The sequence below is a fragment of the Trichosurus vulpecula genome, chromosome 4 (assembly GCF_011100635.1).
Source record: "Trichosurus vulpecula isolate mTriVul1 chromosome 4, mTriVul1.pri, whole genome shotgun sequence".
In the NCBI taxonomy this organism is placed as follows: domain Eukaryota; kingdom Metazoa; phylum Chordata; class Mammalia; order Diprotodontia; family Phalangeridae; genus Trichosurus; species Trichosurus vulpecula.
The window spans coordinates 307,567,681-307,583,388 of record NC_050576.1 but is presented as its reverse complement, the minus strand read 5'-3'; the positions used below and the strand labels follow the sequence as shown (position 1 = coordinate 307,583,388).

The following is a 15,708-nucleotide window of genomic DNA, read 5'->3' as shown; positions in this document are numbered from 1 at the left end:
ATTTATAAATAACATTCATTCAAAGTATAATTTATATTACTTAAAATGTTGTATCAACTAAGTTAGAGAAAAGCCCTCAGAATATAAGTTAGCAACTACACTTTGGTCTGTCTATTCAGAAGAGGGAATTTCTTGCAGTTCTGAAAGAAGTCTACCCTCTAGAGTTTCTCTTACATTATTCTTTCCAGAAGAATAAAAGAAGAAGGGGGTGCATGGTTCACAGAATTAGCACGAAACCAGTCCGCATACCCTAATAAAAATCAAAACATGCAATCTTTTGGAGGTTAAACTTTGAGAGACTGCAAGGGAATACTTAAAAGGAAAAATATGGATCAAAAAAACCCCCATTATCCAGTTTGTGTTCTTAAATTGTCAACTTTTAATAGAAAAATAGCTCATAGCTGATAATCAAGAACTTTTATAGTGTTTTTACAAACCTGGTAGAGTATTTTTCTCAATGCTACACGAAAACAGGCCTTATACACAGCATTTTTTAAAATGTTCATATTTGCTGGCACTTGATGTTATAGTCAATAGACACAATTACTACTAAATTCAATAAAATACTTAGTTTATACACACCTTCACATTCAATATTCTCTGACATTAACCATAAAGTAACGATCGGTCTTCCACTGAAAAACTCTCTAAAACCATCACCAAAATTGTATATCCAAAGTCTCTTAGGGAAGTATATAAGGTTTATGGTAATTCAAGGAATGACCACTGCAATAAAATTCAAAATACCCTATTGTCTTGTGAAAAAGTTGTTGCTATGATTCGAATATATATATATGTATAGCATATAGTTCAAAATATCAAGGTTTTACAAGGCAAATTAATTTTTGGTTTAGGAAGTTTTAATGATTTCTTGACATTTATGGAAAGGAATGTCATTTTAAAGAAGGCAAGTGTCATTTGGCAAATTCACAAACTTTCACATTTCACAACTGATCCTCAAATTGCTTTTCAAATAGTGGAGTCCTGATTTTTTCCTTAGGCTAGTAAGTTCTATTCTAAACTTTGTAGCAAATAAAATCACCTTTTTGTAGCCTAAATTTTGGGGATTAATCTAAGATTTCAAATATTGTATTTTACTTTAAAATATATAAGAAAAAATTACATTGGTACTTTGGATAATCCACTATTTTCATTATCTGAAGGAAAAAGTATACTTTCAAACATTTTTTCCATCAAATCCTATTTCCACCAGGTTCCTAATAAAGAATCACAATTCAGTCTTTCAAAAGTTACAATGCTTATGGCAATTCACAGTTTTAAAATGAACAGCAAGCTAAATTCAGGCTTATCAAAGCATAAACATACTAACAAAAATCAAATCAATCCGTCAGTGCAACGGGTGATTAAATACTGAGAAAACAGAGAGCCTTGTTAAATTACCATCTAGCTTATTTTGCATAGCATTTTACTATTAAAGGTAGATCCTGGACTTCTTTCTTTAGCACAGTAAATTAGTAAATAGGTTGCATTTCTTTGATCTGTAATGTTCTTTAAATATTTATGCTTAAATCTTGTAATAATACAATACATTAATATTTCCAAACACTGTCCCCTACTAAACCAAATCATCTGTTTCAACTTGTTTTTTAATTGGGTGGTGGAGGGAAAAATGATGGGTGGGGGAACTGTTAAAATACATTCCATACCAATAAACTATTCTTCCCAATCAACATCTTTATAATGAACCCTGCTGCATAAATGCATTCCCTCTGGGTGCCACCTGGACCCAGACCTCATCTTCTGAGAAGGAGCTGGAACTCCCTGACTCTGAGTCCAGTTCACTGAGTCCTTCTAAGTCCCAGTCGGCACTGGATTCACTCCGAACATCATCTTCCTCCGTGATGAAACTCTGTCCTGGCTCAAGGCAGGAGGGGTAGACCCGGGCAGAGAGGCAGATGAAGCCCGAGTCATACTGCAAAAGACCCAGCATAGTCCCTATGTTGACCCAGCGGTCATCACTGGGTTCATATTCATGGACGGTGACCCTGTTCTTCTTCCACTGCGGAGTGGTGGAGGTGATGAGCAGCAGCTTCTGCCCATGCCGGACAATCTGGTAGTTGTGGGTATCTGCGTCCAGAGGAATGTTGCTGATGCGCCTCCACTCTCCCCGGGCTGGGTTGTAGACTTTCATGACCGGGATGTCACAGATGCAGTAGATCTCCTCATTGAAGACACAAGCCTCCTGGAAGTCGCTGCGTTTGAGGGAGGCGCAGTTCAGCCACTGGTTGCGGCTGGGGTCATAGCAGAGCATCCTTTTATTATTGACGGCGTACAGATAGTCGTGAACCATGATTAATTCAAAGGAATAGAAGGAATGCGGCACCGGGGCCACCAGAACCCACTGGTTCCTCTGGATACTGTAGCATTCCACCTCCTTCAATTTCACTCCTGTTACAGGGTCTCGGCCCCCGAGAATATAAATGTAGCCATTGAGGTAGGCCAAGTCCATGCCCTCTCTGCACATCAGGCGGTCAGCCAGCTGTTGCCAACTATTCTGGGCCGGGTTATAGACCCAGAGCTGCTTCTTGGGCTGGGCAGCCAGGTAGATGTCATTGTCCGGGGACACGCAAACTGCTGAGGAAGTGATAGTCTTGTTGTGGGCAAGACTGGTCAAAGGCGATGGCATGGTGTAGATGTCTCCCGAGTAGGGGTCGTAGCACAAGAAGGGGTCCTTGGGGTGTCCGAAAAAGATGACCATCTCTTTGGCCATCATGCCTATCCTGCGGGCCGGGCTCTCAGCCACAGGACCAGTAGCGCTGCTAGGGGCCGGCAGGGCCGGCTGTGGGGTTTTGACCATCGAGTCCCCGTAGCGGGTACGCAGGGCAGCTTCGATGAGCCCAGGGCAGTAGCGCTTGACGAAGGGTTTGGCCCGCAGCCCCTCCAGGTAGGCACGGTCGCGGTCCCCGAAGTGGAGCCAGCGTACGCATCGGAGCACGTCGGGGGCGCTGGGGCCGCGCTCCAGGGGAGCAGCCTCCAGCCACTGCACGGCCACGGTGCACACGATGCGCTCGCTGTCCACGTCCAGGCTGTCCAGGCGCAGCACCTCCTGCAGCTGGGCCAGGCTCAGCTCTGCCAGGGACTCCTCACCGCCGGGGCGAGGAGCCCCGCTGAGCTGGGAGAAATTGCGGGCCACAAAGGCCAAGGCCTTGGCACGTAGCTGTGGGTGGTCGAATGCATCGGCGAACTTGAGGATGGAGGCACAGTTGGCCACGTCCAGGCGGCGGGCAAGGAAGGCTGCACAGGCCTCGCGCACATACTCCAGCTGCAGCATGTCCGCAGCCGCGTAAAGCCGCTGCACGTTAGTCTCGCTCACCGACACGCGACCCGTGTAGCAGTAGTCCAGCAGCAGCGCCAGCGACTCAGCGTCCACGTCGTGCATGGTCACGCGTGGCTGCTGGCTCTCGAACAGGCCGCCCGTGAACATGCTCTTGAAGTAGGGGCACGCGGCCGCCAACACGTTGCGATTGCACGCGAACAGCCGGCCGGCGCCAGGCCCCCCGCCGGGCGCCGCCACCTCGATGGTTACATCGCACAGCAGCCTGGCATCGTAGAAGGACTTGAGCTGGGCCAGCAGGGCCGGGGCGTGGGCCGCGTCCTCCAGCTCCTCGGGTCCCGAAAAGAAGGAAGAGACCGAGGGTCCGGCCATCTTCCTGGGCCGCCTTCCCCCGCGGGGGTTGGGCAGGCGGCGGGGGCGCGGAGGCTCCTCCCGGGACTGCGTGGTGGCGGTGGCGGAAGCGCGGGCGCCGGGCCGGGGCTGGTGCTAGGGCTGGGACTGACTATGGGGGTTGTCTCCTTGCTCCGAGGCGGGCCGCCGCCACCGCGCTGGGCTGGCTGCAGTGCCCGCTCGAGTCCTGCCGCTGGCTCCGCGCCCTAGCTCAGCCTCCCCGGCCAGACGCACAGGTTTCTCTTCTCCGCCGGCTGCGTCCCGCTCGCGTCGCTCCGCTCTCTCCTCCCCCTTCCCTCCTCCTCCTCCTCCTCCTCCTTCGCCTTCTCCTCCCTCCTTCTCCTCCTCTTCCTCCGCTCTCGGCAGCAGCGGGCTGAGAAAGCTGCAGCTGCTGTCCTGGTGACGGGGCGGCCCTCCGGAGACTACAGTTCCCAGGTGCCTCTGGGAGGCGCAAGGCATGCTGGGGTCAAGGAAAGGTCAGGAGAGGAGGGCACGTCGGGAGTTTTCGTTTTATTGTGTTGAGTTGACCGGGCCGTTTGTGGAAAAGGAGGTGCCCGCCCCATTGGGCCCTTAATTTGGTTATAACGTCAATTAAAGCCTAGTTTTTTTTCTTACTGCAGAGATGGCAAACGCTAGGTGTGGAATATTGCACATACTATCAGACGTCTCCTTGGCTTTTTCTTTCAAAAAATCATTTTCTTTTTAAAACAAGGGATGATCAGCTGGGTACGGGAGGAGGAGGGCTGGGTATTAAATATGACGTCACCACAGACAGCTTCAACCAAAATAAAAAAAAAATCAGTGTCTTTAAGGATATGCTCCAATCATAAAGAGTTAGGAAAATATTTCTAATGTTAATCGCTCTCTGTTAAGCCACCTAATGCTTCTTCCTTCCTGTCTTGGGGTCAAGGATGGAGATGATCCATGGTTTTAATGGACCTCAAATAAGAGAAATGGCAGCGAAGCTTTAGTAACTCCTCCCCCCACCTCCCAGAAGCAGCTGGTTAATGATTTCTTTGGATTTTGAAGATTTCTCCTAATTTAATTTAAAATTTTTTAGAATTAAATTTTTTTTTTAAATTCTGAACTCCACCGTGGTGGGGGGGGGGGGGGGGAACTAGTAAAATTCCCACGGAGAACACATGTGCAGTGTTTAGAAGCCAGTACCTGATTTGTGATACGAGATAGCTAAGAATGCTCATTTAAATATAAACTAAATTGACAGTTGAGGGAGTCTCCAACAAGTGAAACAACTGACGAAAGCCTGAAAAAAAATTTTTTAAATGCCTCTGAGCCAGCTACAGATTGCTAAAGCGTTCAAGTCCCCTTTCATTTTTTCACAGCAACAAACTCCTTTTGCTTATAAAAACTAAGTCGAGTGGTTGGAACCATAGAGCCCGTTGTTCCCAGAGTCAGAAATAGGTGAGTTCAAATTCTGTCTCAGTTAGTAGAAATTTATTTCAAAACATCGGTCAGCCATTCACATTGTTTTATAGTCTGCGCTTGTTTTGTCACCAGAAAACTGTCAAGGTTTATTTTTAAAATAAAAGCTTATTTCCACATGATATCCTGAAGGTTGTGCATTGTTTGTGTGAAGCTTGGGCTTTTAGAAATTTATTTTGATGTCTCCAATTTACATGAGTATTCTCCATCTGATGCCATGCTGGACAGGCTTGAAAAAAGCCACCCTAAACTAAAAATTAATTAATTAAAAAAGAAAAAAAAATCCAGCCTAAAACTTTGTTGATTGAAAACCTAATATTTAGAGTTTTTTCCAAGACTCAGCAGGATAGAGACCTTCCTCTAAAATAAAGTAGGGCTTTAAAAAAATCCTTTCAGACAAGTTCTTTTCGGACAAAAATTTCAAAAGGTGTGTATATTTACAACACTCTCCTATTTAGGGGAGTTACTATGGCATAGTGCATAGAGAGTTGGTCTCTAATCCCCAAAGACCCAGTTTCAGGTCCTACTTTAGGCAGAGGTTGGTTGTGTGACCCTGGGTTAATCACAGTCTCTTACTTTTTCCAGGCAACCCTAAGGCAATTCTTCTAAATTGAAGAGAAGGTTCCTATCTCAACATCTCCCCGAAGAAATCATAGGCCCAGTCCCTATCCATTGTAAATATTTGAGGCAGTAAGTAAGAAAATATCAACATAATTTGCAGGAACAAATTTTTTTTAAAAACGCCTAAAGAGACTAAATGATGTGTCCATAGCCATAGGATCAATTTAATTCCACAGTTAAGTGTAGATACAGTGCCAGGATGGGAGGGATAATGTACACAAGTATAGTACAAGGAAAATTGAAAAAGAAAGTACTAGAATTAAAAACTAGGAGGGAAGATGGGGGTGGGGCAGGAGGCATGAATGGGAGGATGTGGCCAGAGAGGAGGGGACCTAACAGAAATGGTTTCAGAGAGAGGTAGGACCTGTAGGATGGATGGAAGGAAGATGAGGATTCTAAGAAGTGGAGGTGAAGGGGAGCACATGACTACACAGAGTGGGGAGACTGGAATATTGAGTCTAGGCAACAGCGACTAACCCAGGAATGTAGAAGTCATGAAGGGCAGTAGTATGAAAGAACACTAGAAAGGTGATTCAGAAAAAAATCATGAACATAGGCGTTAAATACCAAGTTAAGGAGCTGGGTGTATTTTTTTTTTTACCCTCAAGGTTTCTGAGTAAGGGTGTGACACTAATTCAACAAACAGACATTTATTGACTGTTTTCTATGTACAAGTCACTATGCCATGCACTGGGCATGGAAGGACAAAAAAATTTAAAATATGGTCAGATCTATGACTTTAGGAAGTTCATTTTCTGAGCCGTGTGGAAGATAGATTGGAGACCAAAAGACTGGAATCAGGGAAAATGATCATTTAAATAATTGATATTCAGCATTTTAACATTTGGCGAGGCAATTTGTATAAATTAATAATAGCTAGCATTTGTATAGCACCTACTATGTGCCAAGCATTGTGGTGTTTATAGTATTTCATTTGAACCTCACAACAGTAGGAGGTAGGTTCTATTATCCCCATTTTATGGTTGAGGAAACTGAGGTTGAGTTTATGACTTGCCCAAGGCCACAGCTAGTGTCTGAATTTGAACTCAGGTGTTCCTAACTCCAGTACCAGTGCTTTATCTACCATACCACCTAGCGACTTCACAATACAGCAGTTATCCCCATTTTACAGATGAGAAAGCTGAGACTTTGAATGGGTGTCCTCAACAGAAGTTAGATGGGGAAGATAAAGTCCACTCTGGACCTACTGCATTTGAGGTATTTATAGGAAATTAAAGAGGAAGAATCTAGCAGGCAGTGACTGGAGCTGAGGGTAGAAATTAGGCTAGATATATGGGTTGGGGAATCACCCGTCTACAGATACTTGAATCCATGGAAGCTAATAAGATTTCTAAGTTCAAAGAAAAGGGGAAAGAACCTATGTATACAAAAATAGAGCAGCTCTTTTTGTGGTGGCAAAGAATTGGAAATTGAAAGGATGCCCATCAAGAAGAATAGCTAGGCAAGTTACAGTATATATTTGTGCTGGAATACTATTGCACTATATGAAATGATGAGCAGGATGGTTTCAGAAAAACCTGGGAAGTCATATACAAACTGATGCAAAGTGAAGTAAGCAGAACCAGGAAAACATTGTACATGGGAAAAGCAATATTGTAAGGATGATCAACTGTGAAAGAGTTAGCTACTTTAATCAAAACAATGATCCAAGACAGTTCTAAAGAACCTGTGATGAAAAATGCCATCCTCCAGAGAGAGAACTAACGAGTTCTGAATGCATATTGAAGTATACTTTTAAAAATTTATTGTTATCGTTTTGTGTTTTCTTTTGCAACACAGCTAGGATGGAAATGTTTTGTATGGAAATGAACTCATGAATGGAAATGACCACATATGAAATCAAATTGCTTGTCTTCTCAAGGAGGGGAGAGGAGAGAGAATTTGGAACTCAAAATTTAAAAAAATGATTGTTAAAATTTTTTATATGTAATTGGGAAATATTTAACAAAATAATTTTTATAAAGACCTCTAAGGGATTTTATATACATATATATGTATATCTAATATATATGTATGCACATATATATATATATGTGTACACACACACACACACACACACATGCACATACACAAACAGTATAGAGAGGAGGGTATAGGTCAGAGCCTTAGGGAAACACCTATATTGAAGAGGAAGGAGGTGGGTAATGATCCAGCAAGAGAGAGAACACCAAGATAGGTAGGGTGAGAAGAACCAGGAGAGAGCAATATCACAGAAGCTAAGGGAGAAGAGAGTGGCTAACTGTATCAAAAAACTGCAGAGATCAAAGAGTAGAAGGGCTGAGAGAAGACCATTGGTTTCAGCAGGTAAAAAAAGGTGACTACGGAGAAAGCAATTTCAGTACAGTGGTAGAGTGAGATGCCATACTGCAAAGGATTGAGAAGTAACTGGTGCCGAAGAAGTTGAGGTAGTGAGTGTAGAGGATTCTTTCTAGGAGTCTATAAAAATAAAAAGAGATAGAGTATAAGGGGTTGGTGCCGACCCCGGGGCTGTTAGGACCCTAACACTTGGCCTGTTTCCTGGGTAAACCAGACAGGCTTATATATTAGGAAGGCAGAATTTATGATTTCAAAGAGAATCTCATATGTGCCTAAAAGGTCCGGAACTGCAGGATATAAGGAATTCTCTAGGCAGAAGGCAGGAGAACTAAAGCATGTATTTACACTCCACAGTAACAATCCCACAAACCAGCGTCCCCATTTTGATATTTTCATCAAAAGCTTCCAGGCCCAATAAGTCCACCTTATAAGGGTAACCAAAAGGCCACAGAGAAGCGAGATAGTATAAGGCAGAATCGTATACATGCTTCCCCTCTACGGTAAGAAGATTACCCACTAGCCTCTAGTCAGCTCTGCTACCGGCAGCTCAGCTTCGGCTGTAGGCGTCTCTGGCTCCAACCGGAAAAGGAAAGGAGGATCTTCAAGCTGTCCTCTCCCCTCTTATAGAGTTTTTGACATCATCAAGCGCCACCTGAACGACCAGGGCCGATTGGTTCTTGACTTGGCCCCTCCCCCAGCGTAGACCACGTTAACACACCTCCCCTCAGCCAGCGCCACGACTCATCACACAGGAAGCTCTGGTCCTGCCCCGGAAGAGCAAGCCCCAGCGTCCAGGGAAGCTCAACGAGGCAAGCTGAGTCATTCAAAGAAAACAAAGTCCATTCTGGCTACAGCTTAGTAGGAGTGGAACAGCAGGCACCCGGAGGGAGGGCCTCCGCCTTTAAGAAGCCCCTGTAGTCATCCTACACATGCAGGCAGAGCCTGTCCACGAGGGACTCACAAGCCCAGAAGGAGGGATCCAGCTGGTCATTACCTAATGCTCTTGAACCGGTGCCTAACGCAGTGCTTTGTTACTTTACTTACTGGAACATCTTTGATACTTTACGAGGACATCCTGCCTCGTGTCTCACATAGCTTATACAGCTCTGATACCATCTCGCAACATGCCCAAGCATTCCCATGCCCTTGTAGATACTGTAGTGCACCATCACCCCTTGTTCCCATACCCCTACAGATACCGCCTTGCAACAGTCCTGATCTTTCCCATACCCTTGTAGATACCATAGTGTACCATACATTGCAACAATCCAGATCCTTCCCATGCTCACACCGATACCCATACTGGAACAAAGTGCAACAATATACCCGTACTGCAACATTTCTATCCTGTCCCTCTGCAACATTTCTGTTCCTTCCCATGCTGTCATCCTCATACCCATTGGCCACTGGCTTATGCTCATGTAGTGCAAACCCTATAAAAATGGATGATTTCTCCCAATAAATCGGAGTTCCTTCCATCTTGACTCCCGCCTCATCATTGCGTCCCGAGATTGGGGTCCTTGCTGGTCAAGGACCCCCAACAATAGAGGATGATAGATTAAGGAATTTTAGAGGACAAGGAAAGACCTGAGCAGTAGAGGAAAAGCTGATCAGAGAAACTGAAAATGAAGAGGCACAGTGCTTTGCACATAATGGGTTTTTAATAAAATGTTTGTTGCATTGTTCATTTGCATGATTGGTAGGGCAAGCTCTCAGAAGAGAGGGGGGAGAGAGATGGGATCATGGGTATGGATAGAGGGGGAGGCCTTGGTATGGAGAAGGGACACCAGCTCATCAGGGACAGGCGTAAAATAAAGGTAGTGTCCACGTTTTATTTGTATTTATCTCCTGTATTTCCTAGCATTCTTCTTTCAACCTTTTAACAACGGCTTAATAAGGATTTGTTAAATTAAATGGTTAAAATGGTTACTTAAAGACATCAATTCAGCTTTCTAGTAATTCTAATTTCAAATGCAGGAAATGATTGTAAAGTGTAATTGGATCCAAAAAGGAAAAAAAAGACTTAGAAATAAAATGGCCATTTAGCTGCATTTTTTCTGAGTATTTCAGTAGGACTTGGCTAAAGCAACCTACTAGGGCAGCTAGGTGGCACAATGGATAGAGTGCCAGGCCTGGAATCAGGGAGATGACTCTTCCTGAGTTCAAATGTGGCCTGAAACATTTACTTGCTCTGTAACCCTGCGCAAGTCACTTAACCCAGTTTGCCTTAGTTTCCTCATCTGTAAAATGAGCTGGAGAAGGAAATGACAATCCTCTCCAGTATCTTTGCCAAGGAAACATCAAATGGGGTCACAAAGAATTGAACATGACTGAAAAAAAACAAACCTGAACTGAACAAAGCAACCCAAGTTTCAGTCTTTTATTTGGTTTTCTAACAGCGTCCATTTCACTTCTTTTATTCAGAAGATTTAAAATGATTATTCAAAATTTCAACAAGGGCTTCTTCATTTGCTGACACTAGCAGTCTTTGGATCAGCATATCCAGAGGTCTCCCACCACATAAAAATTCCTGACAAAAGAAATAAATATTAATTATTCTGAAAGGTGGAGTTATTTATGAAGAATTGGTGAACAGAAAAAGATAAAAATCAAAGGGAATAGTCAAGTGACATATTTGCTTTTTTTTAACCTGTGTTGTCACATAAAATCAAGAAGAAATTATGAATAAAGTTGACTACAACTTTGTAGTTGAAAAGTGCTTCAAAAAAAGCCCCAAACTGAATTCTAAGTAGTTCTTAAAAATTATAAATTGGCAGTCTAGTTCTAGTTTGTCAGTCAGTTTTCCCTGAAGTTGGTTAGTCTATCAAGATTCCAGAGCCTTCAGTAAGTGGACAAAATAAAATGTAACGTGCAAAGCTGAGGATCAGTTGCTGCTGGCTCAAAGGGGGAAGAGAGCAGTCATAAGGCTCAGAACACTTGGGTTCTTTCTGCTTCCAATTACTTGTGTAACTAGGTAAGTAATTTACCTTCTCTAGATCTCAGGGTCCTTATCTAGCAAATGAAGGATGTGCTCTAGGCATCTATCCAGCTTTTTAACATTCTATGATTCTACCTCTGAATAAACTTAAACCTTTATACTCACTTCTACCAAAAATGTCTTTTCTGTCTCAGATTTCTCAAGATTCACTTCCATTCTACCTCTACTCTAAAGTGCGTTACCCACCCTACCCCCCACTGTTTGCAGCCTCCCCTCAACCACACCCCCACTTTTATCCCTATCCGTTTAAACTTCTTCCAGTGTAAATTACAACCAGTATTCTAAGAGACCAGTGTCTGTCATCTAAATTCAGATACATAAACATCTAATGATAAAACCTTACGGTTTTTAATACTCTGCATATACATTATCTCATCTGATCCTCCCAACAACCCTGTGAATGCACAACGTATTGCACACAATACGTACTTAATTTTTTATAAACTGAATTTGTAGAAAAACAGTTGACTTGGATTTGCATGGTTTGTTTCAATCAGAAGATTTCAAAATTACTTTATAAACCTTCTCTGATTGCTGAATTTAAGAATGGACTTGAAGACAGAGGGCAAGTCTCTGATTCTAAGAGCATTTCCTATTCAGTGAATGACTTTAAACAAGTCATAGGTTTGTTGCAAGAATTTTCTGTGTCCTCATTGGCTAATGCCCAAATAGGCCATCATGGGATGCCCACAGATGGGTAAACTGCACTTTATTCACTTGAGTATGACTTTTACCCTCAGTAGGAGATGGACATATGTGCCTCACATTTCCACTAATCTCTCTCTCTCTCTCTCCCACACACACACACACGCACGCACGCACGCGCACGTACAATCACATATTTATACACATTCACATCTTCAGAGTAGAGACTTTGAAATATATATGCAAATATACAAATAGGTATGTATAATATATAATATGCATACATTATGCGTGTATACGTACATGCGCACACACATATACATATGTACATACACAAATGTGTATCTCCTGAGCAGAGAGAGTCACAAAAGAGAAGATACGTTTCTCACAAATCATTTCTGGTAAGAACAGGTACAGTAGAGTAGTGAAAAAGGTACTAATGAAAACAAGAGGATGGTTACATTGTTACAAGGCAAGAGGGTATCGTTGCTAGCCTATCCATCTTCCCCCTTTCAAGAATCACTTTACCAGTCTACTTAGCAGACAAAGAAAACTATCTGTGCATCACAATTTTTATTCGAGCATCCATGATGCTTTCTAGAAGAGATCTCTCTAGACTTGAGTTCTAACTATATTGTTAGAACTTTTTGAGAACCGTACTGTTCAACATTAGTACAGCATCTGAGTAAAGATTCACACACTGTTATGTTCTCATATTGGATAGTAAAGAAGTAAAGATGACCCGGACCAAACAGGTTTTTTAAATAAGAGCACTGACACTTTAAAATGATGCACCTAGCCAGGTATGGTGGTGCACACCTGTAATTCCTGCTGCTGCCGCCAGAGGTTGTCTGCTGAATCACCTGAGGTTAGCTGTCCAAAGCTAATGTAGTAACCCACAGGGAACAGAGGACCACTAAGATGCCTAAGAAGAAGTGAACTGGTCAAAACTTCCTAACTAATCAGCATTGAGGAGGTCCATGAGTGGCCACGGAACTTGTAACCTGGGCAAGATGAAAAACCCAGTTTCAGATAAAAAAAAAAAAAGGCATCTATGTAAGTTTTGACTGAGACTCCTGACATCTCCAAAGAAAGGCTTGTAAGTCCTAATGGTAGGATTGTTCTTAGGCTAATGAAAGCATTTACAAATTTGGGGGGACTGACAAATACAAACTAGCATATTGACTCCAGATCATTTGTTAACATTTAGAATACAGCCACATGAAATTATTTGTTTCTTAATTGGAAATGAAGAGTAGAGCAAGTTCAGGGGAAATACCTTAATATCTCGAGCTTCATAAGAGATTCTATGGTCAGTGACTCTGTCCTGGGTGAAATTATATGTCCGAATTCTTTCTGACTGGGCTCTTGTTCCCACCTGTGTAACAACAAGCAGTAATCAATGTCTTAATTGTATTGTTTTATAGCATTTTCACCTACATATGCTGTAACTTGGCTAGTCCTTGTCATTGATTTTCAGTTTCAAAGAGCTTAAATTACTCTCGAAGAGGTACATTAAAGCCCAAAATCCTAAATCTTGAATGGACCTTAGAAATCACCTAATCCAAGGTGGATCCAAGGAAACTGAGGCTTAGTGAGGGTAAATCATTTACCCAAAGTCACACACACATACCAAGGTTGTGGCAAAACTGGAATTAAAACCTAGCTCTACAAACTTGGCCTTTCCCCATCATGTGACAAAAACAAGGAATGGGCAGCAACTTTTTTTAAAAGTTAAAATAATAATTTTAATTAATTAAATAATTATTCTGCAAAAATATTTGCAGAAACTTCCATTTAAATACTTCAAGGGATCTATGATTTCATCAGCAGGGGCACTCCCATCTACTAATCATCAAACCCCTGTACATCTTCAAAAATATTTGTGAGTCATTATGCCAGAAAAATTCATCCTGTAGTGGTAAAAGCTTCATCTTAAGGAGGGAAATATCAGTTTGAGAAAGTAGCCAGCTTCTTTTTTTTTTAAATCTTTTTGCTTGTATTTCTTCTTGAAGTCTCTCCCCCCCATTTATTAATTTATTTGTTTTCAGTTTTCAACATTCACTTCCATAAGTTTTAAATTTTCTCCCCCCCTAGCCACAATGGCATGCAATCTGATATGGGCTCTATACATACATTCCTATTAAACGCATTTTCCCATTAGTCATGTTACATAAAAGAATTATAACGAATGAGAGAAACCATGAGAAAGAAAACAAAACAAAAGAGAAAATATTCTGCTTCACTAAGCATTCCGACTCCATATTCTTTCTCTGGATATGGATGGCATTTTCCACCATGGGTCCTTTGGAAATATTTTAGGACCTTGCATTGCTGAGAAGGGCTAAGTCTATCAAAATCAGTCCTCACACACTGTGGCTATTACTACGTATAATGGTCTCCTAGTTCTACTCATTTCACTAGCATCAGTTCATATAAGTCTTTCCAGGTTTTTCTGAAGTCTTTTTTTTCCATCATTTCTTATAGCACAATAGTATTCCATTACATTCATATACCACAACTTGTTCAGCTGTTCCCCAGTTGATGGACATCCCTTTGATTTCCAGTTCTTGACCATCACAAAAAGAGCTGCTATAAATATTTTTGTACATATGGGTCCTTTTCCCATTTTTATGATCTCTTTGGGATACAGACCTAGAAGTGATATTACTGGGTCAAAGGGTATGCACATTTTTATAGCCTTTTGGGCATAATTCCAAATTGCTTTCCAGGATGGCTGGATCAGCTGACAGCTCTACCAACAATGAACTAGTGTTCCAATTTTCCCACATCTTCAACATTTGTCATTTTCCTCTTTTGTCATGTTAGTCAACCTGATAGGTATGATGTGGTAACTCTGAGTTGTTTTGATTTGCGTTTCTCTAATCGATAGTGATTTAGAGTGTTTTTTCATATGACTATAGATAGCTTTAATTTCTTCCTCTGAAAACTGCCTGTTTATATCCTTTGACCATTTATTGCCAGCTTACTTCTGCTACTGTGAGAGGTGTATCAGGTTGAAGATCTGCCTAATAATGAAATTAACAGAAATACAGGTACAATTCTGAACAGCTAAGGAATAACCTGTGTCAAAGAAATGTAACACAGTCTAGATGAAAACAAGTATTCAGCAAAGAAGCACAAGCCCTTTGGATGAAAGTAGAAATTTCAATCCTAGGCATAACTGAGGAGTTTGTTTTTGTTCAGTCATTTCAGTTATGTCCAACTCTCTGTGACCCCATTTGGGGTTTTCTTGGAAAAAATACTGGAATGGTTTGCATTTCCTTTTCCAGCTCATTTAAAAACTTGAAGCAAACAGGGTTAAGTGACTTGCCCAGGGTCACACAACTGGTAAGTATCTGAGGCCTGAACTCAGGTCCTTTTACTTCAGGCCTGATGTCCTACCCATTGTGCCACCTAGCTGCCTAAATAGAAATGCTAGCTGTTATCATTACATATGATTTGTATATAATACAATATACCATATGTACCATAATATTTATGTTATATATAATTATTATTATTCTATTTAGCCTATTTACAAATGATAATTTTGCCTTTATTATTATTTTTTATTAGCCTTTATTATAATAATATTATTACGTATTATTGGTGAATAATAAAATTACATATATGGTAATATTTATGTAGTATAATATAATAATAATAATTATTATTATCCATTTAGCCTATTTACAAATGGACAACTTCCTGTTAACAGAGCATGACATTAACATTTGATATCAAAAATTATTATGTTTGATAAACACTTAAATGTTTAATTTTTATGCTGTAGGAAGAAGTACATTACCTATATCTTACCTGCAGTTTTCGAACACTCTGTCTTTTACTTTGTTCTCTCTCAACAGTCTGCTGGTAGAGTTTAGCTCTTAACACACGCAAAGCTGTATCTTTATTTTGAATTTGTGATCGTTCTTGTTGGCATTCCACTACTAGTCCTGAAAAAAATCAGAGACAC

General features: G+C 41.6%; 2 protein-coding genes across 2 annotated transcripts in view; both read right to left on the bottom strand.

Moving 5' to 3' along the window:
• Positions 1-359: 359 nt before the first annotated feature.
• Positions 360-9,387, bottom strand: KBTBD7 (kelch repeat and BTB domain containing 7). Its single transcript, XM_036755740.1, has 3 exons — positions 9,131-9,387; positions 8,113-8,206; positions 360-3,781 (listed from the first exon to the last, which is right to left on the bottom strand). The coding sequence occupies exons 1-3, from the start codon at positions 9,385-9,387 to the stop codon at positions 1,697-1,699; spliced, it is 2,436 nt and encodes an 811-aa protein (XP_036611635.1). The 3' UTR covers positions 360-1,696.
• A 1,064-nt stretch (positions 9,388-10,451) lies between these two features.
• The window catches only part of MTRF1 (mitochondrial translation release factor 1), a 34,509-nt gene continuing 29,252 nt past the window's right edge, over positions 10,452-15,708 (bottom strand). Inside the window, exons 8-10 of the mRNA XM_036755955.1 lie at positions 15,552-15,688; positions 13,009-13,107; positions 10,452-10,616 (exon numbers count right to left, since the gene is read on the bottom strand). Coding sequence (XP_036611850.1) covers positions 10,503-10,616; positions 13,009-13,107; positions 15,552-15,688 — 350 coding nt within the window. The 3' untranslated portion in view covers positions 10,452-10,502. The remainder of the gene's footprint in view (positions 10,617-13,008; positions 13,108-15,551; positions 15,689-15,708) is intronic.

Excerpts from the sequence above, each read along its gene's own strand:
- KBTBD7 (XM_036755740.1), bottom strand. The coding sequence starts at position 9,387 with ATGGGTATCGGTGTGAGCATGGGAAGGATCTGGATTGTTGCAATGTAT. Across the intron at positions 8,207-9,130 it reads AAAGTATCAAAGATGTTCCA|ACTCCTAGAAAGAATCCTCT; the intron begins GTAAGTAAAGTA and ends TTATTTTTATAG. Across the intron at positions 3,782-8,112 it reads TGGCATCTCACTCTACCACT|CACCAGCCCCGGCCCGGCGC; the intron begins GTACTGAAATTG and ends TCCCAGCCCTAG.